This window comes from Macrosteles quadrilineatus, unplaced genomic scaffold, assembly GCF_028750875.1.
Source record: "Macrosteles quadrilineatus isolate MER2022 unplaced genomic scaffold, UCM_ALF_1.0 Scaffold_5__1_contigs__length_97177068, whole genome shotgun sequence".
NCBI lineage: Eukaryota > Metazoa > Arthropoda > Insecta > Hemiptera > Cicadellidae > Macrosteles > Macrosteles quadrilineatus.
In genome coordinates, this window is record NW_026542598.1 from 95,876,594 (window position 1) to 95,901,757 (window position 25,164).

Sequence of the window (25,164 nt, forward strand, 5' to 3'; positions counted from 1 at the left end):
TGATGATGTCCACACAACCACAGGAGATGATCACAATATTACTTCGAGTTTGGCTTGACTGAAGAAATTTAGGCTGGCACTCTGTGGTGGAGGTAATCTTGTTATATGGTTTTTAGCTATTCTGGATGTCAGTACTTCTTTGGATTACGGGAAATGTGTGATGGGGCCCAGAGAATTGGACCTTTTACCCAGACCAGGAAGACAGCCCAAGCCAGCTTTGATTACACTTATTTAACTAACACACTTAAATACCCTAATTTGATTGACACCTTCCAAACTAATATATAAATATGTATATGATGAAAAAACCTGATTGAAGCAAGAATTGGTTGAATTGTAACTGGTAGATGAACTAAGCAATCCCTTTTACCGGCAACTTAATCTCTTGGAACATGTGACTTCGAAACATGAAAAAGATTGTTTGATTCCGTTAGGCGGAATCAAACTTGATAGTTATTTATTACATTTTCCAGCGTACCTGCGAAGCCAGTGGCTTCCCCCCCTGAAATTTACTTCTAGCCTAACATATTTTTATATTTTGCTTAAAACTAATAAGTTAACTTAGCTTGATGATTGTTCATTTCTGTACGAAGTTTGAAGACTCGAAGTTTATCAAATCACGGCAGCGGGCAGACAGGGGCGAGAGAAGAGGCGAGCCGGCCGAGCTTAGAAAAAGATTGGTCCAAGAAAAAAAACCGGTTGGACGGCATGCTAGCGCGTAACGCCATGAAGCTGTGGCGCTTGCGTCACAACTCCTTTTAGTTAAAGTACAATTTTTTGTTATTTGTTATTAGATCTGCATTTACGTTTGATATGTTGTTATTTAATGTGTGTAGAAGGGATTAAACTTTAAATGGGTGTTTAGAATATTTCATTGCTGCATTAATTTTTTTTATACTTTAAAAATTCCTCATTTTCTCAAAAATACTTGATGGAACCACCTAAAGGCATTAGTGTAACCAATCCATTCAGAAAATTTTGTAAAACTATAAAAAAATGGTCTTGGTATCGACAATCTAGAATTGATTTTTCAGGTATCGGTATTGTGAATCGATCAATGTTGGTCCTGATACATCATTAATGTTTACGTTTGTGTTTGTCTTGACAGACGCTACACTCAGCGACGCTGCAGAACCCCGATGGTCTGGCAGTTGACTGGGTCGGTCGGAACCTCTACTGGTGTGACAAGGGACTGGACACTGTGGAGGTGTCTAAGCTGGACGGTCGATACCGCAGAGTCATCATACGCGAGGGTCTGCAGGAGCCTCGTGCCATCGCTCTGGATCCGAGGCTAGGGTGAGTTGTACAAACAGTAAGAAAAATGTTTATAAGTTAATTTTCAAGATTATTAAAAGATTTACTGATATCACTGGAAAGTTACATCCGTCGTTTTTATGGTTACAGTAGACTCTCAATGGTCTGTCATTCAATGGTCAAAAATGTTCTATTATCCAACAACGCCAATATCACTCATGAGTAACATTATTTGTGTGAAGGAAGTTCGTTGTTTGAAATACATTTAAAAAGTTACCCAATTTTACCCTTTTACAAGAGGTTATCAATTTTTATAATGTTACCTCCAGTAACCCAGAATCCTCTATACCTTTTAGGTACCTGTACTGGACTGACTGGGGAGACCGTCCTCACATAGGCAAGGCAGGAATGGACGGCAGCAATCCTCATGTCATCGTAGACAAGGGTCTGGGCTGGCCCAACGCACTCACCATCTCATACGAGACCAACGAACTGTTCTGGGCGGACGCTAGAGAAGACTACATAGCGTCTTCGGACTTAGACGGCAATTCCATACGAAAACTCATGAGCAGAGGAGGTAAATTATCTTAATTACTTCAACAGTAAACTATTATTGTGGCCGTGTTAATAACACAAGATTTAAAAGTAATAAAGTGAGTATTTTTTTTACGTCCCTTCTTCGTTCTAAGACGCTTTAAAATCTCAAAGCCGTTTGCACATGACTTCAGGCTAGGCCTAGAGGTTGCCTTATCACATAGATAAAATCCTTTGGTTATTGGTTGGATTTTAACTCTGGACCTTGGGACCAAAGTGCGTTCTGACACTAGACAAGCTCACTCCTCTCTATTGTAATTTGTGCCGTATCTCTTTATGGCTCCACTGAGTTTTACTTTCTAGTACTAACTGATTTGTTCTCCATAGGATATAGGGAGAAAGTATTGTTTTTGTAAAAAAATTTCAGTTTCCGTTTTGGGTGGAAATACAGTATCCATTTTGGGTCCCTTGAATCCAAAATAGGCTTTTGAAGGGATATCTTTTAGTTTCTCTGAATGTGTGTGTGCATGTATACAGAGCTACAGACTACACCTGAGCTCCGACTTTGATGAAATTAGTTATCTAGGCACTATTCCATGGCATCTCCAGGGGTTAATTTTTTGCGAAATTCAATTTTTTTTTAATGGTAATTTTCCCATAAAAATCCTTCAAATAACAGACGAATCTGACTTTTACCAAAACGGCTAATTTTGATTCAAATTAAGCTTGTTATTGTCCTTTTAACTCTAAACAAATTGTACAACCCCCAGTGCTCTAAACATTATTGTTTAGAAGTTATTGCAATTATTTTTGTTTTACCCATAAAATATCATAGTTACGCTCACCGCTTACCTATTAAAAGGGTTATTGACAAGCTAACGGGAGAAAGTATGTGTCAGATTGCTGATAAGTGATAATGTTAATTTTTTTATCCAATACCTTTAATGAAGGTGCTCATAGGTTAAGATGGACACTTTCAGTAAAGATGCTTATAGGTTAATGTTGACCCATTTAGTGAAGATGTTTGTAGGCTAAGGTATTCTGTGTTAACCCCTGTTGCCCGTGACTTATCTGAGTTTCTGTGGCAGAAACGCCAGATCTACGACTACATCATGTGTTTGCCATCGCCGTGTTTGAAGACCACATCTACTGGACTGACTGGGAGACAAAGTCCGTAGAGAGATGTCCCAAGTACAGTGCTACCAACTGCAGCACACTTACTACGACTGTGCATCGACCCATGGACATTCACATATATCATCCATACAGACAACAACCTGGTACGAATTTGATTGATTTTTTGTATTGAGATTTTTAGAATAGAGGCTGTGAAATGTAAATTCAGGACTAGCCTTTACATAAGGATTTTTTTTAGAATAGTAGTCTTACATTTTCAGGACGTAGTCAACTTTTGTACAAGAAAAAGAACATCAAACTATACAGACCCACAAAAATGTCAACTTTTCACTAGCAATATTTTCAACCAAAGAAGGTTCGAGTTGGGGTGAGCCAACTGAACTTCTCTATTCCCAACTAAAATCTTCCTTGGCTGTCGGTGAGTGAGAAATTCTAATTTTTGTGTATCGGTATAGTGTAATGTTGCGTTTCTTGTGCCAAAGTGGATTGTTTCATATCTAGGGAAGCCATCTATCCTAAAAAATCCTTTACTCCTATAGGTTAGTCCAATTTTGAATCTTCTATAGGCTAAAACAACCTTAAGTAAGAAACTCTTATGTTTTAAAGCAAACCCAAGTTGGTTGGGTCGGATCTTTTGAGAAAATTTTTTATCTTCAACCTACGCTATGAAGAAGTCCTAGAGGACGAAACATCAATGGTTTGTTTTTTGGCTACATTAGGTGTCTATTAGCCTGTGGGCTCTAAATTTCTCATATAAATTTACTGAACTCCACCTCTTTCCGAAAACGCCCCTAAGAAACTCTTGTTACTTCAATACAACTAGCGACCCTATCGGATTATTTTAACCACATGTTCACAGTGTCACCCAACCCTTGTGAGAACAACGGTGGCTGCGCCACTCTCTGCCTGGTGGCGCCGGGCGGCTCACACTCGTGTATGTGTCCGGAGAACTACGCCCTGGCCAACGACGGACGAACGTGTGACGCTAACTGTAGCAGCTCACAGATCAAGTGCGAGTCTACCTACAAGTGCATTCCGTTCTGGTGGAAGTGCGACACACAGGTGAGTGCAAGGGATATATCCTCACACAAAGTCATTAAAACCATTATCCTTGTGCTTAATTTAAGCATCTTTTTTCATACAATTTGACTAAATGTGTGATATTGTCTCACAGGATGACTGTGGGGACGGGTCAGATGAGCCGGCTGATTGTCCTCCGTTTGAGTGTCTGCCAGGACAGTTCCAGTGTCACAACCATCACTGTATACATCCATCACAGCTGTGCAACGGCGAATACGAGTGTCCCGACAAGTCTGACGAACTCGACTGTGACAATGTAAGTAGCTTGATACATCAGTACATGACGGTTAGTCTGTCCTGTGGTTGCTGTCCGATTAACAGTTTGGTTTCTCTTGAGTCGTGTTAGCCCTATACGTGGGAAAATTTAATTTATTAATTTATTTTCTCTACACAATTAAGAATACAAAAATTGTAATCTTTGGAATAAAACCGGTCATATGTACAAATAGTGTGACCAGTTAAAACTGGATCTCATATGATAAACTTTGGAGTCAAAATTGTATCTTGTTGCTAAAACATATAGAGCGCTTTTTAATTCAAGAGTATAGTTATAGTAAATAATCTCATAGCACAGTACTAATATGTCCTATATTATAACTGGAATATAGCTGATTGACGAGAAACTTTGGGTAGTTAAGGTTAGAAAATAGCTCGGTATGTAGCTTGAAAATGTACCTTTAGGTGTGAAACTAGTCATTGACACATACTTTTGTGTCATGACAATTTAAATTTACTGTGAAGAAGAAAAATTTACTATTGGTGAGTCAGTGGCTCAATTTGTAGTGCAAGGACTACGGATTCATGGAAGCGTCGTCAATCGCTGTCATGAGTTCATGTCTTGGTGTTCACAACATTTTATCAGTACAGTTCACCCTTGTGCTTCATCAACTTGCCAAACCTTTAGGATACATTCCACACAAATGTAAATACAAGGTTTATAGGCCACCAACCTCTTCAAACAACAAACCCTAAAACCATAATGGTTTTCTATGTTCCAGTACACATGTATGGACACACAGTTCAAGTGCCAAGGTAATGCTACTACGCCAGGCTTCTGTATAGCCTCCACCAAACGATGTGACGGCTTCAAAGACTGTCCGGCAGGAGAAGATGAGCAGAACTGTCTGGACCAAACCTGCCCTGTGGATAAGGTAGGTTCTGTAAACATCAGTAAGTTTAGATTAGATTGGCTTTTGGAAGAGAACACACGTTGGCTTTAGTATATGTAGAAGAAGGAATGGATATACTAAAAAGTTCCAAGTAGTTAACAGGATAAAGATTTCACTAATATTGATATTTCAGTCCCTTCACCTTCAACTACTTCCTTCTCTTCCTTCTAAAGAAGCCCTTTTTTGTAAGGGCAAAATATCAAATTAATTGTTTTGTGAACTTGTTTATTTGTGTTCAATTGTCTGGAACTATAATTTTGGTTAGATTAGAAATTCAGTTAGTAAATTAAAACATAAATACACCTCAGTTGTCTTATTCTGTATGTGATATCTAAGCTCTGATTCCCCATGTGAGTAGTTTAAATACAATTTACTGCCCAGGTGATTCTTGTAGTTCTTTGACAAGAACCAGTAAAATTTATTAAAGCCATTATTATAGATTGTACCTCCAGTCAGATTCACCAGGGTCTTGGAAGTTTTACCTAAACACTACATGACAAGCGCTGTGATAAAAACTATTACATTTACTACAAGTGATTTGTAGGTTAACAACATAAACCCCTATTTTACAGTTCCATTGTGAAACCAAGAAGTGTATACCATCTGTTTGGGTGTGTGACGGCGACAACGACTGTGGCGACAACAGTGACGAAGGAATTCTGTGTGTCAACCGCACTTGTCCCCATCCGGGGCTCATGTTGTGTGAGTCCGGACGGTGTATCCCGGAGTCCTGGAGGTGTGACGGGACTACGGACTGTCCCGGGGGAGAAGACGAGCCTCCCACCTGCTCCGACCCAACCGTCCACACTTGCGACCCGACCTACTTCAAGTGTAATAATAACAGGTGATTTCCTTGATTTGTTTGTTGTGGGTGTAAATTTTATCTTATTTTTTTTGAACAGTGAAAATTCCTCTTTGGTTTGGACAGCCTAGGATCAGAATTTTGTCTAAAGACGTTAAAACCGACAGAGGTTAGCTTAAACTCTAACCTCTAAGTTTAAATAAGTTATGTGTAAAAGCCAAATGTAAATTTGAGATTTGTGAATCTTGTGATGGATTTGTAAAATAAATCTTAAATCTAATTTTTTGTACAAGTAACATCTGTTGTTTCCCTGCAATACTACAATTTTTGCATTCGTTCAATACAATAAATTCCTTTGATTTGTCATAAGTTTCTAGTCAAAATAAATAAAAAGTATTATTTGTACAATATTTTACAAGCACTTCAACAACTTATTGATTCCACTGTTGGGTTGTAGATGTATCCCAGGCCGCTGGCACTGCGACTACGACAACGACTGCGGGGACGGTTCTGACGAAGAGAACTGCGAACCTAGACCTTGTTCTGAGGCTGAGTTCCAGTAAGTAATCATCTGATATGAGCACAGGACTTCAGTCCTAAGTCACAGGATTGAATCCTGCCAATCATCTGCTTTGACAGTGGTTCAGAACTATCTTATTCTGGCGGTCCACAGATTGGTCTAGTAGAATTGAGTGGTCTCAGGCAGTGGTAATGTATTCTATCAAACAACTTTTGTATTCCAAATTACGGTGGGCGAGCCACTAGAATTTTCAACTGAGCCTAAACTAAGTTTGAGTAATTGAGTTCTAACTGCTCTAACCGAGCAGTAATTTAGCAATAAATTCTCAAGATAACCCAAACAGGATTGTTATGTCGTAATGTAATTGCAATGGCAAAATTTGTCTTATAAATCGCCAAAGATATAATAAAAGAAACCTTTTTTAAGCCGGTTAACCAGCTGTACAATCAAGATTATTTGGGTTATCAGATCAGAAAAACTTATTTGACTGGGATGGTGTTTTGTCCCCAAAAACGTCAGAATTCTAAAACAATATAAAAATTAACTGGCCGTCAACCTCTTTAAAAATCAACCTCTGAAGAAAAAAAGTAAACTTGGAAGGCCTTATTATGTATTGGTTGGAAAATGAGGGTTCAATTACATTAATTTAGGCATTATTTTAAAAAGAAATCAGATCAGGGAAACTTATTTGACTGGGAGGGTGTTTTGTCACCAAAAACGTCAGAATTCTATTACAATATAAAAATTAACTAGCCGTCAAACTCTTAACCCTTTGAGGTCAAATATTTTTTAGAGGGTTGAAAGAATTAGCCTCTGAAGAAGGAAGAGTCAACTTGGAAGGCCTTATTATGTATTGGCTGGATAATGAGGGTTCAATTACATTAGTTTAGGCATTATTTTAAAAAGAAATCCGCAGTACGTTATTACCATCCCAATTAGGGAATGCCTGCTATAACAATTTATACTGATTGAAACAGCTGTGCAGGTCTTACGTATACTTAGGCTAACAGCTGTGTTGTACAGATGCAAGGATGGTCGCTGTATCAGAGATCTGCTGCGTTGTGACGGACAATACAACTGTCCGGACCACAGCGATGAGAACGACTGCAACACTACGTGTTCTAGCAAAGAGTTCCAGTGCCGCAGTCCCAAACACTGCATATTCATGTAAGTTGAGTGGATTGTCCAACATGAGGGTTTAAAGGTTAAATTTCCAAAGCTTTCTCTAAAAATAGAATTGCTAACTTTTTTAATTTGTTAACAGAGTAAATAATGTGGTGTCTTCATTGGAGTGTAAATGTCTACTCTGCAGTGTCTTTTTGTTGCAATAGAGGCCAATAAATACATATCAGTAGGTATCAATATAGGCGTATAGTTTGATTTAGTCATTAATTTTTGGTTTCCAGACAGCTGATTGGGTTGAACCAAATAGAAAATAAAACAAAGAGGCACAATTTAGTGTTTCTTTTAAAAACGGTGACTGTTTGTTACGGTAAATTTAAAGATCCACATTATTTTCTTCCTCATCCGCATCCTTTGAGAAAGCACGGAACAATCACATTTAAGAAGCAACTATTGAATTCTATTTATTCCCCCTCCCACACTGTGTTTAGAGACAGTGATAATACTAAGCAATACTAAACTTGTGTTTTGTAGAGAGTGGCAATGTGACGGTGACGTGGATTGTTCCGACGGGTCAGATGAGATGGACTGCCACAAGAGTCACTGCGATCCGCTGAAGGAGTTCATGTGTGCGGACAAGCAACAGTGTATCAGCTACTTGTGGCGCTGCGACGGAGACAACGACTGTGCCGACGGCAGTGACGAGGCGAAGAGCTTGTGCGCCAGTTTGCCCTGCATGCCCGGAAGGTTCAGGTAATGGAGTGACTAGGTGTTGAGAAATAGCTTCGGTGTAAATTTCAGCTCTACCATTGATTTAAGGATACTGAAGTAGACACATCTCTCATGGTGGTTAGTGGCCCAGGATCACCTGTGGAATTAAATGGTTTAAGTTACCTATCCGTCGATGATCCTACTGTCGTCTATTGCTACGCATATTATATCCTACTATGTCATGACCACACCTCTACCCATGCTGCATCATAGTGTCGTAAATATTTGTACAACGGCCTTCCGTGTTTTTGTGTTTTATGTGCTTATTTTTGTGTTCACCTAAAATCTCAACTTGAGTGATATGGCACTTAAGGAAGCCTGATAATGAGAGTTTAATCTCCAAACCGGTCACAATGGAGACAGTAGGACTACCGAGAGACAGGTAATCTAAACCATTTAATTAGACATCAGCTGTTGCCAATTTTTTACAAATGGAACATGATAACATGTGGTGTCGCTGCTGTTGCTTGCCTATTAATACTGCTCGGTTTCTCTCTGCGGTCTTGGTCTTTTACGAGATGCCCTGATGCGATCTGTACTTGACCAGAGCCGCCCAACTCTTTTATTAACATCACAAAAAAGCAAATATAACTGTAAATTTCTTTAAGTTTGAGTGGAGACACTGTATTATTATATCCATTGACTATTGGGTACTGAAGTGGACTTCCCATCTATATGGACCAGTTGTTGCAAATTTTTATTAAAAAAGAATTTAGCTGTGTGCGAGTCACAGAATGCGCTAGTGTCCACAATATTTCCTACCTTTTTTACTGACCAAGTTGATGGTCATAACAGTTGCTATAGCTAGTTTGGCCTGGCAAAAAAGTTTTTTATTAGTTTAGATCAAAACAATCTGTTGGTGGCTTACATCAAGTACTACGATTTTGACAAAAAAAAACTGGCGTCAACTTTAACATAAGGATGGATGATGGAATGTCCTTATTTTAAGTGTTTTATAAAGGAACAGGATGGTAGACTATGGTGCCTTGAAATGTATAAATAAACAGATTTATTTTCCTACTGCAGGTGCAGGAACCACAAATGTGTACCCAAGGCTAACGTTTGTGATGGAGTCAATCATTGCGGAGACGGCTCTGATGAGGAACCTGTGGCTTGTAAGTTATTGTCTTTATTTTACATGATATTAATAGGTTTGCAGTTTCATGGTATCCTTTGCATTGGGGGTTGGAAAGCAGTAGTTTGAATTGTAGTTCTTTGAAGCATTAATTGTATAAAGTGTAGTGTTCACTATGAAATTAATGTTTGGAAGTATTGCAGATTTTACCACTTACTCTACATTGTTTTTGAGGGCTCCATGTTCAATGGTGATCATGATATTCTACGCTACTTTTTAGTTGACTGTGATGTTATAATTATTTCTGAATAAAATTCTTGTTAATGAATACATTAAGGGTAAAGGGATATGTAAAACTGATTCATCTAAGATAATTATTATGAATATAAATTTTAGTTGTAATCATGCAACAACTAACTGTCCTCATTGTTGTTCAGGTCAGCACGCCAACCTATGTGGGGCAGGAGACTTCCACTGTGCCAGAGGTCACTGTATCAGCAGCAAGCTGCGTTGCGACGGCAACAACGACTGCGGAGACAACTCGGACGAGGTCGGCTGTCTCAAACCGCCCTGTGTGTTCGGTGCTTGTCCTCACACATGTCAAGAGTACAAGAAGACGTTCAAGTGTGTGTGTGCGGAGGGCTACCAGTACAACAGAGTCAACAATACGTGCATAGCTCTAGGTAAACTATACCATTGTTTTCTGCCTTGTAGCGCTGTTGTGAAACATTTTCCACGATCACTGCGCCATTGTAAACATTTTTCGTGATTACGGCATAGTCGTAATTATCTCCAGAGATCACTGTGTAATCGTGAACAGCTCCCATGGTAACGGAAAAATCGTGAACCATCGGCCCACTCCATACCGGCAACATCTCCCGTAATCATGGAGACGTCATGATTGTTACTCACAACAGAGCAAATTTGCTGAAGGGTGGAAAAAGTTCTGTCTCGGAAAAATCTCAAAACTGGGGATCAAGACCTGGCCATACTTAATACTTATCAACATCATGAACATCAATATACATAACTAATTCACATCTATTCAACCGGACACTTCCCATAATAATTGTATTTACCTAAACACACTGTACCCTTTTTTAAAGTGTTTTATTTATATATTTCTTTGCAGGCTTAAAAGCAAATGAAATTCGTGAATTTAAACAATTTCATTAAGTCTTTATGTACTTTGAATATTGAAAATAATTTGTATTTTAGATCCTGCTAATGAATATTGTTAATTATTTTATTTATTACTTGTAGAGGAAAAAAGATGTTTTATGATTTTTATTTTTATTTGCAGCAAACATTACACTTATCAATGTTATTCTGTAGTCTCAGAAACTATAAAAACGCCTAACTTTCCCTTTGTAAAGTCGTGAGTTGTATGTCGACAGGTGAGCCTGCAGTGCTCATGGTCGCCAGTGACAGCGACCTTCAGTTCTTGAACCCGTACAAGTCTCACGAGAGTTCCGTCAACCAAGTGTCGGCCTCCCCCCATCACAAGATGGACGCCATGGACGTGTTGTGGGCCAGACAAGCCACTAAGGTACACCAGCTATCACGGTTAAATCTAGAAATATAGTAAAACAAAGAAAATTCTGAATCTTGAATCCAAATATAATCTCTATAACTAAATAGAATTGGTGAAAATTTACTGTCACTTCCTTTTGAACATTTATGAAGCTTTTAACTGATTTAAACTGTAAAAAAAATATTTAAAACAAGTTCTTCATCCACGATCTGACATCATGGCAACAAAATGATCATTTCCTGTGATCACAATAATATCACAAGGTTTCTGGAATATCTCTAAATTATCCGAGTTCTACCGAAAAAGCGAAAATAAAAATATAGGTACCATGAACTTTTTCAACACATTATTAAAGGTTCCATATAGGGATGGACGAGATTGGATTTTTAGTTCGAGACGAGACGAGACAAGATTTTTTATTTCTCATAAAATTTCGAGACGAGATCGAGACGGGATTTCCCTTCTCATACACAACGGGAAATGCACGTTCAAAATTTTTACCTGATTTTGTAACATTGTTAGATGACTGTTTAAATTCAAAAATAATGATAATAGGCAAGAATATTTACAATCTTTTATTAAAAAACATCAGCATAACATTCTTTTATTAATCACGCCTAACTTATTAAAAATGCCTACGATTAGGAAACATAGTGATATCAGTTAGGATAGAGTTCAACTTATCCTAAAATAAAATAAATCATAAAATAAAAGCAATATTAATTTTTATAAAATAGTTACTTGTTTTGACTTTTTATAGTAATAAAACATTCCTCACACTGCTTACACTTTACAAAACTTCTCAAATGTTATTAAAGTTAAGTAATATTATTAAAATAATTAAAGTAATATTTACATTTAAAGAATTAATTAAATAAGAACGCCTTCACAAAGAAAACGCAACTACAACACGCTCCTGTATTGCGGGTATTGCATTGACTTTCTGCAGGAGTTTTTCATTTTTTTTATTTTTTATTCCCGTCTCGGTAAAAATCTCGTCTCGTGTAACGAGATTTAAAATTTCCCGAAATTTCGAGACTTGACCATCCCTAGTTCCATACCATCATAAATTCAGGCGTAACGAATACACAATTGACATTTAGATAGCGCTATCATAATACTGATTTGGTTTGGCGCGGCGCGGGGCTGGTAGCAGATGGCGGGGATGGTAGGTGAGTCAATTGTGTATTCGTACCGTATTAATGTTTTCTGCGTTCGTGTTCGTGTTTTAAATGTGTTTTTGACGAGTTGCAAGCTTTGATAATGTTGTCTTCGCAACGAAACATGTAAGCTGTTGAGCAATATCATTTTTGGACTATTTGACTGATGTATGTAAAAAACCTATTATTGTCTTAGCACTTTTCAGTTACTCCCTTTTAACTAGTGGAATAAAATCAAGTGTTAGTGTGTATATCAAAGAATCTAAATAGAATTTTGCTGTTAGGTGTTTTGGGCGGATCATCAAGAGAAGAAGATAAGCAGTTTGCTCATCACAATGTCGTCTCACACGCGAGTCGACAGAGACGCTCAGCCCAGGGAACCTAGAGTGCTGGTGAGTTGTGTACATAGAAATAATGTTGTTTCTTTGAAATACCTTTAACTTCTTCTATAATATATTATGCTCACGTTTAAGTCAAATATTAAAACTCATTTTACCCCCTGAACTATTTAGATTAGACAATTTTAAGGTACATACTTTCACTTAAACAGCTCAGCAAAGTAGTAGTCAAACTCACAACATTTTTGCCTACTCAGGCAAAGTGATTTCCTTTCGAAGGATTATCTAATTGATAAACACATACGAAACATTAGGCACAATATCAACCAGTCTCGGCACAGACGGAGTCAAACTGGCTGGAATTATCTATCTCCATCCATCCTCCGTTATCAGTTGTACTACAAAGCTCAAATTACTCCTGCCTATTGTTGTAGGACATCATGATAGCCATATTTTTAAGGACTAGCTAAACCTAAAATCTCACTCAATCCTTAACGCCAATTTTTAGCCGACATGTCTTGTCATCACAGCCCGTGTCGAACTAAAGGGAGTGTCCAACTGTCCAGTGGTGAATTATCGAGGTTCTACAAAAATATATTTTACGTCCCTAACATTACAATAGAACTTCTTGATCTTGTCTTTGATTGACACTGATGATGACTGACGTGACTGGTCAAAGCTGTTTGCCATTATAACATCTCATCCGTACCCAACATTACCTTTTACTAAATATTCTAAAACAAAGTTGAATCTAACCTCACAAGTAGTACTGTATTATGTGTTGTGCAGATCAACAACCTAGTGGAGCCCCGAGGGCTGGCTGTGGATTGGGTTGCCAAGAGGCTGTATTGGGTGGACGCTGGAGCAGACACGATCTCTGTGGCCACTCTGGACGGTAGGATGCGCCGGACACTGATCAAGCTGGCGTTGGACCAGCCGCACGACATTGTGGTCGATCCCAAGTCTGGGTGAGTAGACAGGGTTTGGTTGTGATATTTTGTCTTGGCCAGTAAATGATTGCACTTAAATGTAGAGTTCTTGGTAATATTTAAAATCACAAAGATTATGTACATTAGGGGTCTCAAGGCCCAGACTTTTGAGTCGAGTCGGGTAAACAATTTTAATTCTCTTTTCTGAAGCCAAAATCTGGTTTCTTTGATATTGAGTTTTGGATTATGTATAATAGGAATACTACAATTTGTTTATACAATAATGTATTTTATCTCCCCAATTTCACAGCAAAATTTAGAAAAAATTCTGTAGTAACGGTAAAATCAAGAACACCTTCCATGCTTACGGTGAAATCGAGACTATCTTCTACAGTCATGACAAAATCAAAGACATCTTCCGTGTTCACAGCATAATCATGAAGACTTTCTAAAGTGATGGTGAAATCGCAAACATATTCTGCAATAACGGTAAAATCGTGAATTTTTCCTGGCAATAACGTTAACATAACCTACTATGATTTTTAATCATGCATCTTAGCACACGCTTTCCCCTATCTTAGAGATAAATGTTCAGCTTGGCTGGACCTTACTCGAGCATTGCCTGATAATATTTTTGGCCCAAACCGGTTCCTGGGGCAAACTGACCCGCCCCTAAAATACTAGCCCTATTTGTACTATTTATGTTTTGTTAAATTTGGTCAAAAGAACATAAACATTAATTTAATCATGGATTCCAGACACAGAAGTGAACAAGATATTGTTTGTCACTATGATGTCATTTGATTTCTTTCACTAGTATGATGATCTGGTCGGACTGGGGCGTGGTGTCCAAGATTGAGACTTGTGGTATGGACGGGGAGGGACGCCGCGTGCTGGTGGACGCTGTCAACTGGCCGACAGGACTGGCCGTGGACTACCCCGCCAGACGCCTCTACTGGGCCGACCCCAAGGCTCTGACCATCGACAGTATCTTGCTGGACGGACGGGGCCGACAGCTGGTGCACAAGTTTGCCCAAGGTACTAGAGTTGTTATAGTTCGGCCGCTTAGAAAACGACTTGCGCGCCAATGCTAAACCAATGCTGGAGGAGGTCTCTTTCTAAGCGGCCGAACTATAGTAGTTATTTCATATATTAGAACACCAATGAAGTGAACTCATTCCAGATTGTATATTATCCAGATCAAGGAGGAAAAAGTAAATCAATTTGGAAAGAAAAATAATTGGCTATCTAGATGGATGATCCCAACTGTTTCAGATTTTGGAGTTCTGCTGTAGTAGTGCTTAAGTGTTAAAAAGGTTTTAAACCTTCTGTTAAATATTATATTTTTTACATAGCAGTATTTTCTGCAGAAAGAGCTTTTAGTAGTCCTCATGAGTTTAGTGTTAAATGGTGTTTACCACCCTTCTATGGAATCCCATAACTGCTTGTACATGATTTTGTTTTATTTAATAGCATGTTTTATTTATCAAGATGGGGTTTTTGTACAACATATTTATCAATTTGTTAGATAAACATCTCTCTAATGAAAAATTTTAAATTGGAAATAGAAGGGGAAACTCAAGAAGATTATAAAAGTGCTTGAATTGCTAAAGGGTCCTAGTTATGAATCCAATGATTAATTTATATTTTTGTATATTTAATTTTTTGTTGTAATATATCTAACATTATCTGACACTACAAAATATTCTTGTACGTTAATTAAAGTGAAAATTATATTCCTAAAAATGTTTAACAAGTATATCCATTATAAATATTTTCCAGTATTCATTAGAAATGTATTCTTCTACCTAGTACTTTGTATGAATCCCTAATCATGTGTTCAATTTACAGGCCAAAAACCATACAAGGTGGAGATATTCGAGGACTTTGCGTTCATCAGTATGTACCAGAGCAACGATATTTTGAGGATCAACAAGTTTGGTCGAGGAAACACGACGTACATCTCGCAAGGATTGACGAGAGCCTCGGACATTGTCATTGTACACGAGCACAAGCAGCAGAACCGTGAGTGCTCTGCCTCTCATGGAGGAACCCCTATTGTCTAGAGTATATTTACTCCGCTAAAGATGGGCTGAGAATTTTGTCTGACACTGGGCAAACAGGTTATCCATTCAACCACGAAAGCCTGAAAGCCTTAAAGTTGTGAATGTAACGTAAATGTTTATAATTGTGAAAATCTGGATTCATCTGTGAAGTGTGAACCTTGTGATTAATTCAAATAGAGATGGGCCGATTCTGATTCTCAATTCCTTAACTTATGATAATGGTATTGAAATGATCATCTCACTGATTCCTGGTAGCATCATAATATTTCCCCATGATCATGGTGACAATATAAATTTTTAATTGCACAAACATTGCATTGAGTAATTTCTTTAATATCTCAATAGTTTTGACACTTGAATAATTTAAACACGTGCAGATTAAGCTGTGATAATCCAAGAGTTTTATTTTCACAACTAAATGGGAACCCTGGTATTTTTGAAAATTTATGCAGTGTACATTCTTTAGTTGTCCACTTTTTCTAAGTAGCCTGGAAGGTTTCATGTAAAAAAATAGTAATGATATTGGTGATTACTTATCACCAATATACCATCTTTCTGACAGCTTCTTAAATTTTCACGGTCGTAGCCTTAATTTATCCAGAAATGTAGTAGTGCATTATGTCTGCTTCACATCTAATATTTGACATGTGATGTTTCAGTGACGGATCCGTGTGCAAGTTCACCTTGTCACAAGACAGAGTTGTGTGTCATTGCCAAGGGAGGCGGTGCGCACAAGTGTCTTTGTCCCGACGGTCTTGAACCCAGACTGGTACAGGAAACCAACAGTACGGTAAGTCCTCAGGCATTTCTTTCTATGGCATCGCCTTGATTGCTACTTGCTATGTCTTTAGGAATTACGGCCTGGATTGTTTAAAGAAAATTTAAGTTGGGATAGTTACGATATTCCCAAACCATATGTCCACCTTTGTATGCATAAAGTATGATGTTGTAGATGGAGTGTGTGGCGGGGGCAGAGTGTCCTCTACATTGTCACCTTGGTCAGTGTGTTGTGACGGAGACTGGGCCGCAGTGCAAGTGCCCACCACTGTACGACGGTGACCAGTGTCAGCACTACTTGTGCTCACAACACTGCAAGAACAACGGAATGTGTTTCCCTGACTTGCTACACTCAGGGACGGATAGTACTCAGCCACCGCCTCTCAAGGTGATAATTTTAATTTGCATTTTAATAGATGGTTGTCTCAGATTATTTGGAAGAGTGTAATCGTTTTCATTCCAAAGGAGCTAGGAATAAATTGACAAAAGGTAATTTACACCAGTTGTATAAGAAATCAGTTTGAAACATGTCAGTGGTTGCATTGACTCTGAATATTATGGAAGACTCATCCTTTTTGCAATCATAATACCCTGTTTATTTGCGTGATTCGTGTTGGTAATGTCGACTAAATCACACTGAGACTAACAACTTATTATTTTGATCTGTGAAATCGACTTACTTTGTACTATGGCTATCTCAATAAACAATTGCAATATGTTGGTAAAATTGATGAATCTTAAAACTTAAACAACAACTTTTCAAATTGGACCTTTAAATGTTACTGGTTTTTGTTGAAAAAATTAAATGCACTGTTGCAAGCTTACTTACATATTTTTTTTGTTTTAATTTCTTACAGAATGTTCAAGTATGCTTCTAAGTGATTTAGATTTACTTTAGGATGTGATAATGTGAATGGTATGTCTTTTTTGCATACAATACTAACCAGGTTAAAAATTTTCTGGGGATAACAAATTTAAAATGTCTATAAAGTGTACCTTGTGGAAACATTTGTCTCTAGACAGAATACTGTTGATCTGAGTATTTAAAAATAAAAATGTACACTGGCAGATTTACTGCAGAAAAAAAAGAAGAAAAATTCTGGTACTTCAAAGCTAGTGTGTTGAAACTCTCCAATTGAATCTCTAAACTGAAATTTTACTAATTTTAATTTTTGAGAAGTTGTTATGTCGTTGCTTGAATATTAAACATTTGTTCCAGTGCTACTGTCCGCCTCAATGGACTGGTGAGAGGTGTGAGGTCCCGGTGTTGTTGTGTGACGGTCGTTGTCTCAACGGAGGCACGTGTCTGACCCCACGACCAGGTCTGGCTCAGTGCAACTGTCCCGCTGGTTTTACTGGTGAGTTGTTTGTGTTGAACCATTCAGTTTTGGATACTGAAGTAGACATCCCATTTAAGGCCCTGTCACACATGGCGAGTTTACTCGCTGCGACTAGAGTATTAGCTACTAATTGCTGTGTGTGACATAGTAAGTAGCAGTGACTAGCACTTGCTGGCGAGTCAAAATTCATTTTGGAACGGTTATCCTCAAAATATGATTGGGGGCCTTCATTTGCTAATTCTTTCATTAGTATTGATTAAGCACCCTCTCGTCTCCCTATCCACTCCCGAACCTACTTGCGTTTTTTCTTCTTGATTTTTGCACAGATCACTACGCAAATCCGCAACAGACGTCTTAAAGCCTCCCTCCTTAATACCAATGATAACATTTTTCTCAGCACAGCAATTTATTCTACACAACCAGACTGAAGTAGCCGCTACAACTCGCCATATGTGACTGGAAGTGTTTTTCAAGCCTGCGAGTACGAGTGGCGACTAAAGTAGTGGTGACTAATAGCAGCGAGTAAACTCACCGTGTGTGACATAGCCTTTAGGTACTAGCTGTAATTGAATGAGCCACTTACAGAGTAGGTTGCTGAAATTTGATTTCCTCCTTTACTCTTTGAATTATAATTTATCTAAAGTAAGAGATGCCACAGTTTAGAGTAAGTTATCTTGCCGATTAGGTTTTGTCGATAATTGTGGGTACTCGACAGAAATCAATTAATTAACATCAGTTGTTGCCTGTGGCTCATTTAAAATGCATTTCCATTTCAAACGACTGCTTTTCAATACTCTCCAATCAATATTGAAGATTGAATATACATTACAGTAAATTCTATTAAACCATTAATATGGTTAAGTTTGTGATTTGTTATCCATTTGTGTTAACTTTGAAATGCAGATCAGAAAATTTTGTTATTGAGAATGAATGCAACACAAACTTGAAAGACTTTTCTTGATTTCGCTGTAACTGTTGTCGATGTTCACAATCACACTGCAATTTAGGGAAGATCATGTTTGAAAATCAATATTTTCAAAAGCAATCCAATTTTGGTACTGTACAAGACCGGAAGGCCAACATTTTATTTAGTCCGACCCATTGTAAAAAAAGTCTTGCATGCAAATTAAAAGTAGTAGTTCTTGGCTTCTATGTATGCTCAGTAGTTAATGATACTGTAAAGCTGTTTTGATGAGTAGATAAAGGTTAGCAGCTTTGTCTTAATATACTGTTTGTTGTGCAATAGCATTATGATATTAGTGATTTCATTATATTTTATTCGAGTGTTTATTTCAGGCTCTAGGTGTGAGAAGTGCACGGACTTGGTGTGTCAGAACGGTGGTGTATGTCAACGCAGCAACTCTACAGGTAGTCTGCACTGCTCATGTCCTAGTGGCTACAACGGCACACGCTGTGAGACTTCTCACTGCGAGAACTACTGTCAAAACAAGGTGTGATCACTCTCTGTCTCTCAATGTTAATGTGCCAGGGTGACTTACAGCTCACTACCGATTGTAGGGCGGAAATGACCGTGCACCTCAATTTCTAGATAGAAATCTAGATTATTGTAGGAGTTCAGTGAATTTCCCATTATAGGGAATAAGCGATTACCGTAGGTCTCACAGTAAGACCTGGGACCTATTTACTTTTTTGTTTATATCTTCCTCGATGCCTAAAATACCATTTGTTCAATTCCATATATATATGTTCATTAGCATGATAATTTGAGTAAATCAATATGATTTTAATTAAATTTGAAAACGTACAAACCTGCATTACTTCAAAATCGGACTACGGGAAAGGGTAAAATTTGATTTACTCATTTTTGAGCCTCAAGACAGAATGTTTTCTCTAAAATATTTTGTAGATCTTAAAAAACAAATAAACTATAATATTAATGTATTTCATACAGTTATTAGCCACGGGGAAAATTTTAAAAATTAAATTAAATTACCTTGTTATTCTTATGGAGAATAAGTAATCTGTTGTAGTTTGCTTGTTTATGGATATATTTTGATCAAAACTAGCAAATTTATTTATCTTATACTAAGCTATTGATATTTTATATTATTTTTCTGCCCATGGCTCCTGTACAGGGACCAGTACAGGGATACCAGTGCGGGGTGTTATCACTTGGCTAAAAGCTGTAATTGACAGAATTTAAACCTTATCCTCCATAACAAAAGTGTCACACTCTAAACATTAGCCAAGTTGTGCTCCCACTCCAAGTGTACCTATAACATTTGCTAACAATGTTGTTTGTGCAGGGAACGTGCAACCTGAGCCCAGACGGACCTGTGTGTCAATGTCAGCCGGGGTACAGTGGCAAGAAGTGTGAGAAGGACGGATGTGCCAACTTCTGTCTAAACGGAGGTAAAGTCGTTTTACATTCAACTGCCGTAGCTTTAGAACTGATATTACAACGTCTCATTTTGTTTGTCGCGTACACTCACATAATTTGACCTTAGACTAAACCGTTTGGATGTTTGTCCTAAAAGAAAATTGTGTTTTTTCCATCTAGTAATTGTTGTATTTGTGGAGTTTTGATTTTTATTTGTTCTTACTCTCTTGCTTACTCAACTTTTTCAACTAGGTAGAATTATACATTTGGGAGATAACACTTTTCTTGTATTTGAGTCAAAGAGTAACATGTACACTTTGTAATTGACCCTAAAATAACAGAAAATGATTTAGTCCGCACTTAAAAACGTAATTGAACATGAAACACGCATAAGGTAGATTTCAGATTTTTAATTCCTGTAGTATCCTCAAAATTTACAGTTTAACTAAATAAAGTGGAAAAGAAACACAAAAATTGACTAAATATTCAACAGTTAGAATGTTTCACCTCACTGTCACTGACAGCGTTTTCAACCAATAGAGTTGCAACTTGTACATTTCTATTTTTTAGTGAAATTTTCTAACATCTGTGTACAATGTTAAATTTTTGTTTTTGTGCCAAAAAAAGATTCTTCCCCATTCAGAAAACCTGCTACCCTAACAAAAATTCCAGGACTATTGTACCCTATGTTCCATCCTAACGAGAAATATAGTTTAAGTACATTTCTATGTGCTACACAATGTGTTGTGACAGGCACGTGCAACGTAACATCCAAGAAGCTGGTGTGCTGGTGCCGCCCAGGCTACGTGGGTCGCAGGTGTCAAGTAGATACGTGTAACTGCTCGTGTGCGCCTGGCGACCCCACCTGTCTCTGTCCCCCCATTCCCCCCGCCAACTGTACACAACACACGCCTGAGTGCGCTCAACACTGCCACAACGGAGGCACCTGCTTCATCAGCGGCGGCAACCGAGTTTGCAGGTATTACTTTAGCGAGAAGTTTTTAAAAATATACTAGCACATTTGTTTGGTTTGGGAAGTTTTTTGGTCTGTGGTGAGTGCTTTGGTGTGCATTTTTAAATTTTACTATTTTTTAAGATTAGATTTGGTGACAGTTAAATTTAGGAACATTTTCTAAAAGCTTGAAAATCTTGAATTAATTTGGTGGTTGGTTCTTATCAGAGCTAAAACTTTATGGGACTTTTACTTTTCTCTCTATTCTCAACCATTTCCATTTCATCACTCTCTCGGATAATATTGCTATAGCTATAGCACAACAAAAAGGTACGAGTCAAATGTATGCTACTCTTGTAAGCAAAACATCTAATACAACTACTGATGTTTTGTAGATGTCCTGACGAATGGGAAGGAGAAGTGTGTTCAGTGAGGCGGGGTTCCGAGTCAGTCAGCTGTGAAGACTATTGCATGCACGGCGGGGTCTGCAGTGTGGAGGACGGACTGCCCCGCTGTCATTGTCTGGACTCCTGGACAGGCCCCCGCTGTGAGACTAGAGCCGTCTGTGACAACAAGTACTGCTTCAACGGTGGAACTTGCAAAGAGAGTCCTGACCGAGATCTTGGCCCAGTGTGCACGTGAGTAAACCTCAGCATAATTTATTTTCTGAAACAGTTTAAACCTTTCATTTGCCAGTCCTGATTCAAAGCAAATGGGGAGCTGGTAAAGATAGTGTCAATTAATAAGGCGTGTGAGAGGAAACTCCTAACTTCACTGAGAATCACACCACTAGTGGTATTGAATTGATCCAACGGAAATTGATATTTGAGATTATTGGTCAAAATAACAAAAATGACGATGGTGGGTGAAGGGTTCTTGTACACTTGTGTATCCCGCTTGTCATTCTAATTGACATGATCAATACAAGAATAAACTGTATTAAATTTTAGTGGCGGCACCTGGATGCGTGGGTCCATAGTCTGACTCGCTACTGGTTGATCGATTCACATACGAACAATATGAGTACATCTTTTCTGGTTTTAAAGCAACTTCACGTGATTCCTCTTGTTACGCAGGTGTCCACCGCAGTTTGTAGGCGTGAGATGTCAGACCAGGGTAGGTGCTGGGGCCTCGGCACCTGTGTTGGACTGGGAGGAGGACAATATAGCCATCACCACACTGTTTATACTGATGTCCCTCGTACTCCTGGTTGTGGCAGGACTGGGAATCACCTACTACATCATCAAGTTCAAGCGCAGGTTTGTATATCTTTAGTGTCTAGGAAAATGTGTTATTTCAATCCCTCTGTTTCTCAAATGTATACTAGACTGTATACTAACCTCTTGAGATATTGACAATTACGTTACATATGTGCTCTATAAGATATTCACTGTGCCACCTGTGCTATCCGAATAACCCCTGGTAATACCAGTGCTTTTACAGAATCTCATGGACACAGGTGCTGTTTTGGCAATTCCTGATGTAATGTAATAGTTGGTGTCACTGGTATCTAAATTAAAATGTGCTGCAAATTGTTTATTAATATATAGGATGGTTCTTGAGCTTGGTCAAATTCATATTGATGTTGCATTTACAGTGGAAAAGGGTTCAGTCATGTTCGAATGCAAGATAATGTAGAGATCAGCAACCCCATGTATCAGAGCCAGGAGCTGGATGATGAAGTTGAGAGAGATTTTACTATTGAATCTGATCGGGTAAGTCAACATATACACCAGGTCAGCTGTGATTCGTATAACTATAATTAACCTTTGAAGTTTTCCCTGGACCTAATGTGTCAGGTGTTACACGTTTACCAATAGTAAGAAATGTCTATAGTGTTTTTGGCCTTCAGCAAAGGAGTGTCCAGATGTTATTGTTATTGGAATCTATAGTTTTAGAAGTGAACCTTAAGATTTTATTGGATACAATTTAAAGTACTAAAATATTCTTGAAGTATTTGAGTAAGATGAATAGTGGAAATGTGTAAATAGGGTTGCATGTTTGTTCCTGATGCTACTGCATTTTTAATAATTGTCATCTGACATATATCTTAAAGGTTTATGTTACGTTAATCGTTAGAAGTCTATTTTTCATTTTTGGTGATGTTTAGTTACACACATTTTCCATCACGAATGGTAAAAAAATAGTTAGGTCTTGTGTAAATATTCCACACAGATGTTTTTTTAACCTGGTTGCCTTTTACTTAGGCTGCAAACTTTGGCAACCCTGTGTACGAGTCCCTTTACAACACGGCCAATGGAAGCGAAGAGAAAAAGGGACTTCTACAAGGAGAAACCGTTATGGAAAAACACCATCCTCTGGTCAATGAGAAATTTTAGTCCTCGTCGAAGTTTTAGAAAATATCGAAATGAGATTTTATTTAGTTATTTCAAAGAGAGTTAAGTATTTTATTATATATTGCTGTACAAACGCAACGTGTAAGGTTAACTATTCGAACGCAAGCACCAACAGTCCAAGAACTGTCCTTCATTTATATGTGATAAACTAATGTTATCGATTATGTAGATTTTATAGTTACGTGTCATTTATTTTACACTTTTGTGATGTATAGTCGTTTAAACTGTGTTAGATGTAAGTATATGTAAGGTTATGTTTCTACGGTCAAAACCATGTTAGAATACTTTGAAATATTTTACCTTTTGAAAAGTGTTTTAAAGATGTAAAACTAATTGCTATAAAACTTAGTTTTTTATATTGAGAGCAAAAATTATATTTTCCTCGCCAACTAATCAAACCTCTAGGCAAAACATACTGTATTTGAAGGTGTAACTTTTTGTCACTAACAACTATTTGTGAACTGTTTAACTCCTACAACAACTGTATTTTTTGTCCTTTTGTTTTTACAAACGGAAAACCATAATTTGGCTGTAAATATAAATAAGCCAAATTAGTTAAAAGACTGTTCTAACTATCTACTTTACATTTTAGTGTAGTCTAGTTAAGTTTTGACCTCATGACATTGAATTTATGATTTATTTTGCACAAACCTCTGTTTTCAATTTATATGTTTTATTTACATGGTTTTCATGTATCCAGGGTTGTATAAAAACTGCAGGCAGCTTTTAATGAATTGTTTTTATATTGTTTTATATTTTGTTATTGTTATTTTTATACTAAAATATATTTATGAGCACTTTTACAATGAATTTAATTTTGTTTATGCCGAAATACCACAAATAAAATAAAACTGTCAATAAAGTTGAAGGTTTATTGCACAAGAAAATCAAACCTTACCCTTTTCCTATTTTATGAGTACAGCTCCCTTGAATTGTAACATTTTAATCATAAGAAATACATTGTACAATAATGATCTTTACTTAGAGAATCTCTTTTATTGATTTTATGTACATCACGTTATGTTTGGTGCCATGTAACCGGTTATGTTTAGATCTAATTCATCACAGGGTAAAAAATTAATTTACGTTTTTGTTGTTTATATCTGATAAAAAGTAGCCAACTACTTTAAAAGCAATCAGCTATTGTAAATATGTATCACTTAAGCAGGTTTAGTTTAAGTAACTCAACTAAATGATTTGTATAAAGTTTAAATTGTAATTTACACTTTTATAGTTAAGAAGTAAGAATCCGATTTCGTCCTAAAATATCCTATTCAGTGCTAAAAAGAACAGTGTCCAAGGCAGCGTGTAAATGATTGTACAAGTATTTGTTTTATCTAGCAGTCTGGGGCATCTAGCAAATAGATTAACGGCTTTGACCCTAAACTATCTCCTTCTTATTTTTTTTTAAGTTTGACACTTTTTTTCTTCTATATCAATATTCAGAGCTTATTTATGTTTTCTCTATGGTGATCTCGATCTATTTTCTAAATGCTAGGTTCAAGACAACTATTTGTACGTCATGGTCGCATATGAAAATGCTTCTACTACCTGATGGTTGTGCTCTCTATGGTAACTATTGTCACTTTTATATTTTTAATTGTGCCAAATATTTCGCTATTGTTTTTACACATATTTTTGTAAGTCATTTATTAGCATGATTGTACGAAAATAAACAAATTTTAGATTAAATGTTGTCTATTTCACCTCCACCTTTTTACTGCTTGATCTGTTATGGTTGAGAGTGTTTTTATTTGTTTTTATATAAGAGATTATGTCCTCTTTATCCTTACCTTCGTCCATTCAAGAAAGGTACTTAAAAGGAATTTTTCTAAGGTCAAAGGCCTTCCTTTTCAATGGTTTTTTAAAGCTTCAATTACTTTAGACCTTGTGAGTTGTTGAGTGG

General features: G+C 37.4%; 1 protein-coding gene across 1 annotated transcript in view; it reads left to right on the forward strand.

Annotated features, from left to right (window-relative positions):
• The window catches only part of LOC128993960 (low-density lipoprotein receptor-related protein 1-like), an 88,377-nt gene extending 63,427 nt beyond the window's left edge, over positions 1–24,950 (forward strand). Inside the window, exons 54-80 of the mRNA XM_054418106.1 lie at positions 1,109–1,296; positions 1,611–1,831; positions 2,877–3,068; positions 3,785–3,987; positions 4,100–4,261; positions 5,004–5,156; positions 5,747–6,018; positions 6,434–6,535; positions 7,520–7,663; positions 8,153–8,371; positions 9,416–9,504; positions 9,902–10,147; positions 10,862–11,013; positions 12,443–12,550; positions 13,286–13,464; positions 14,243–14,463; positions 15,277–15,450; positions 16,151–16,281; positions 16,444–16,656; positions 17,488–17,626; positions 18,905–19,059; positions 19,876–19,981; positions 20,703–20,928; positions 21,297–21,539; positions 21,978–22,160; positions 22,499–22,616; positions 23,109–24,950. Coding sequence (XP_054274081.1) covers positions 1,109–1,296; positions 1,611–1,831; positions 2,877–3,068; positions 3,785–3,987; positions 4,100–4,261; positions 5,004–5,156; positions 5,747–6,018; positions 6,434–6,535; positions 7,520–7,663; positions 8,153–8,371; positions 9,416–9,504; positions 9,902–10,147; positions 10,862–11,013; positions 12,443–12,550; positions 13,286–13,464; positions 14,243–14,463; positions 15,277–15,450; positions 16,151–16,281; positions 16,444–16,656; positions 17,488–17,626; positions 18,905–19,059; positions 19,876–19,981; positions 20,703–20,928; positions 21,297–21,539; positions 21,978–22,160; positions 22,499–22,616; positions 23,109–23,240 — 4,671 coding nt within the window. The 3' untranslated portion in view covers positions 23,241–24,950. The remainder of the gene's footprint in view (positions 1–1,108; positions 1,297–1,610; positions 1,832–2,876; positions 3,069–3,784; positions 3,988–4,099; positions 4,262–5,003; positions 5,157–5,746; positions 6,019–6,433; positions 6,536–7,519; positions 7,664–8,152; positions 8,372–9,415; positions 9,505–9,901; positions 10,148–10,861; positions 11,014–12,442; positions 12,551–13,285; positions 13,465–14,242; positions 14,464–15,276; positions 15,451–16,150; positions 16,282–16,443; positions 16,657–17,487; positions 17,627–18,904; positions 19,060–19,875; positions 19,982–20,702; positions 20,929–21,296; positions 21,540–21,977; positions 22,161–22,498; positions 22,617–23,108) is intronic.
• Positions 24,951–25,164: the final 214 nt, after the last annotated feature.